A 3,357-nucleotide genomic window follows, 5' to 3' on the forward strand; every position below is an offset into this window, starting at 1 on the left:
AAACAGAAGGCGAAGTTTTGATGACGTCTATGTTCTGCGCAGTGTCTGCTAGTTAGCATACAGCAGTGGAGGAAGTGAATGAAGCCAGTCTGTGTTGACAAGGCTTCAAATTAAAATAAATTTGTCTGACAAACCAGCAGCTCTCATTTACAGTCGTCTCGTTCAACTCGATACTTTTATTCTCTCAGCAGGGTTGTTCACAGCACACGCGATTTCCGGTTAGCTTCTTAGMTTAGYYTCCKTCACAGCGACAACACACACATGCTTCAGCAGAGGCCACGCCTCCTGCATGAAAGTGAWGGACAGGGTCTGGTTTTAACCAGGCTGGTAAATGTGGAACAAGAGGACTTTCTTTGGATAAAAATGTTCCCATAACTTGTAGAATATGAACTAAACACAAACTCCTAATATTTTATTTCAAGTATTTTATTAAAAAACAAAAACAATTAAGAAAACAGCTAAAAACTAACAGGAAACAAGATTTACATGAAACAATTTCCAATGACATCAAGGTTTATTTGGGATGAAACAATTTTCCAAATAAACAGAAAACTCAATAATTGGAAGCATTGTATTTTGTAGGGGGGTGGGGGGTTCCCATCTTTTATAAAAAAAAAAACTCATTCTTTTAATTCTTACAGCTTACAGTTCAGTTACATTCAATTCGTACTGTTACAAACTGCTTCCAATAAATCCATCGSACACTTGAAGATTTGTATTGGAATAAAATCAAAAGAAAAATCTTGGTAACAAAGTAATTTAGGTTGTTTTAGGATAATTTGCTACATTTTGTTTTGATCTATGATTTTAAATTTTAAAGATTGGCTTCAGGTTTGCATCTGAACAGGAGGGTTAAAGTCCRTGGTTTCAGTGATCCGTCTGAGGGGCGGGCTGAAACAAAACGTATCCAAACAAACCTGGCAGACCGGCGTGCACCGAAACGTGAGGAACCACAGCCGACAGAAGGAAAGGAAAGCTCACAACACAGATCAGCAGCAGTCTGAGAGCCAAGCAGTGTGCGTTTTAAAAATGTGCAACTTCCTGTTTAATACAAAGTTTAGAAAGAGACTTCCTGTCGCTCAGCACTCCGGGGGGGGCGGGGTTATGAGATCAAAATGTAGTGAACGCTCCAGTTTATTTACAAACATTTACACAATGCTGCTAAAAAAGGTCACTTGGGTTCAGTCCTTCACTCTGACTCGTCGTCCTCGGTGGGTAGAAAGGGCGGGTCCTTCACGACGGCCTTCTTGTTCTTGAGGTGCAGCTCTCTGACCGTGAGGATGCGGGTCAGCATGGCCTCCATGGTGGTGTCGTCCAGAGGCGTGGAGGAGAACCAGAGCGGGCTGTTGGGCACGCAGCAGCGCTCCGGGTGCAGGTAGAACATGTTGGTGCGCTGCTTCACCGACTCCGAGCTGGAGGGGACACGAGCCAACGGGTCAAAGGTTAAAAACAACACGAGTCGAGTTAAAAACAGGTCGGTTACTTCACTCACCACTTGGAGAGGTAGAACTCGTAGAGCCTGACGGGGCAGCGGAGGGGGTTCTTTGTGTTCTCCATCATCTCCAGGATTTCCTCCTTCTCCTCTTCTTTACGCTTCTTYGCAGGAACAGAGTCTGGATCTGAAGAGGCAGACGCACTTACTGAAGACAAAAATAAAACCTCAACTGTTCATCAAGGTTCTTAACCTCTTCAGACCCAAGCAGTTTTCTGGAAGTTTTTGCTCCTGTTGAGATGTAACTGAGTATCTCAGCATTTACAAACTCTACTTAAATAATCCTGGTATCAAAATAAAGCAACACCTGGGAGATTTTATTAAAAGTGTAAATATTAAAACAGCTGTTGTGGTTTTAGACATATTGAGGATGAAACAGTTTTTTTTCCACTCACCTGAATGTTTTCATTAAACAGTTTATAACCTATTTAAAACCATAATAAATCAGGTTAAAACTCTTGGAAACCATAAATCCACTTGTGAACATCACCTGTGCAAAGATTCATGCTGCTGAAATGAACTGGAGCAAAGTTACAGAGGTTTTAGTAAAGAAATTATTTAGTGTTTTGTCTTTCTGCACAAGAGAGACCATGATGGTTCCATTAATAAATGTTAAGAAATCTGAAGTTTTTAATTGAAAAAGTTATTTATTTTTTCTTACCTGCCTGAAAAGACTTGTTTTTGAATGTTTGTTCTTTTGAAAAATGATCCAAACATTTATTTGTCATCATTTGTGAGCCGTCACATCAAAACCAGGATAAGGTCCAAAAGTGGAGAAACAGGCAGATTTAGGGTTTTGATTTAAACGTGTGCAAAAATTGCCTTTTGTCAAAATATAATGAATTAATGCCTCATAAATGTATCATTTAAATAAACTGTCTGAAATATAATTGTAAAAATAATTTTGAAGCATTTTTTAGAGCAGCAGCAACAAAAACACTAATTTTGAAGGAAAAAAACTTAAAATTTAGAAATTTTCCCAGTGAGCTAGCAATGTTTTTGTTTCTTTCCAACTGGGAAATCTTAATGTATAAATACTATTTGAAATTTTGTCTTTATAAGGACGTCAAAAATGACTCAATAAATTTACATAAAATTAGGATTCAGACCCAGTGAGCTAGCAATGTTTTTGTTTCTTTCCAACTGGGAAATCTTAATATAAAAATACTATTTGTGGTTTCCTCTTTATTTTGACATCAAAAATTACTCAAATTTACAATAAAATTAGGATTCAGACCAAACAGTAATGTGTTATCATAACCAACAAGACAAATTGTCATATCTCTGGATAAACTGATGATATCAGGATGATCCAGGTATCAAAATGTAGCTTTTAAAGCAGGAATCTGAAAATGTAATTAGTTCATTTTTGAACAAATTGGACTTAATCCTTATTTCTATATGATGGGTCACATGTACTGTATAAAATGAGAAATTATATTTCACTTCAGTTGGATCATGTTCACTCAGAATCAAGTGACAAAATATTAACACACTTTACGACATATTTAGATATCTGCTTTGACTTGGTTTAAAAACAGGTCAAAAATTTTCCTTTACAGATGTGCCGTAACGTACTTACAGATGTGCCGTAACGTATTTACAGGTGTGCCGTAACGTACTTACAGATGTGCCGTAACGCATTTACAGATGTGCCGTAACGTACTTACAGATGTGCCGTAACGCATTTACAGATGTGCCGTAACGTACTTACAGATGTGCCGTAACGCATTTACAGGTGTGCCGTAACGCATTTACAGGTGTGCCGTAACGCATTTACAGGTGTGCCGTAACGCATTTACAGGTGTGCCGTAACGCATTTACAGGTGTGCCGTAACGCATTTACAGGTGTGCCGTAACGCATT

General features: G+C 38.3%; 1 protein-coding gene across 1 annotated transcript in view; it reads right to left on the reverse strand.

Moving 5' to 3' along the window:
• Positions 1 to 410: 410 nt before the first annotated feature.
• Positions 411 to 3,357, reverse strand: part of zmym4.1 (zinc finger MYM-type containing 4, tandem duplicate 1) — a gene marked incomplete in the record, with an annotated part of 22,861 nt that continues 19,914 nt past the window's right edge. The window contains 2 exon segments of the mRNA XM_014024466.1: positions 411 to 1,412; positions 1,493 to 1,619. Of these exon segments, the coding sequence (XP_013879920.1) occupies positions 1,190 to 1,412; positions 1,493 to 1,619 (350 nt within the window).

Source organism: Austrofundulus limnaeus, unplaced genomic scaffold, assembly GCF_001266775.1.
Source record: "Austrofundulus limnaeus strain Quisiro unplaced genomic scaffold, Austrofundulus_limnaeus-1.0 Scaffold424, whole genome shotgun sequence".
Taxonomy (NCBI): Eukaryota; Metazoa; Chordata; class Actinopteri; order Cyprinodontiformes; family Rivulidae; genus Austrofundulus; species Austrofundulus limnaeus.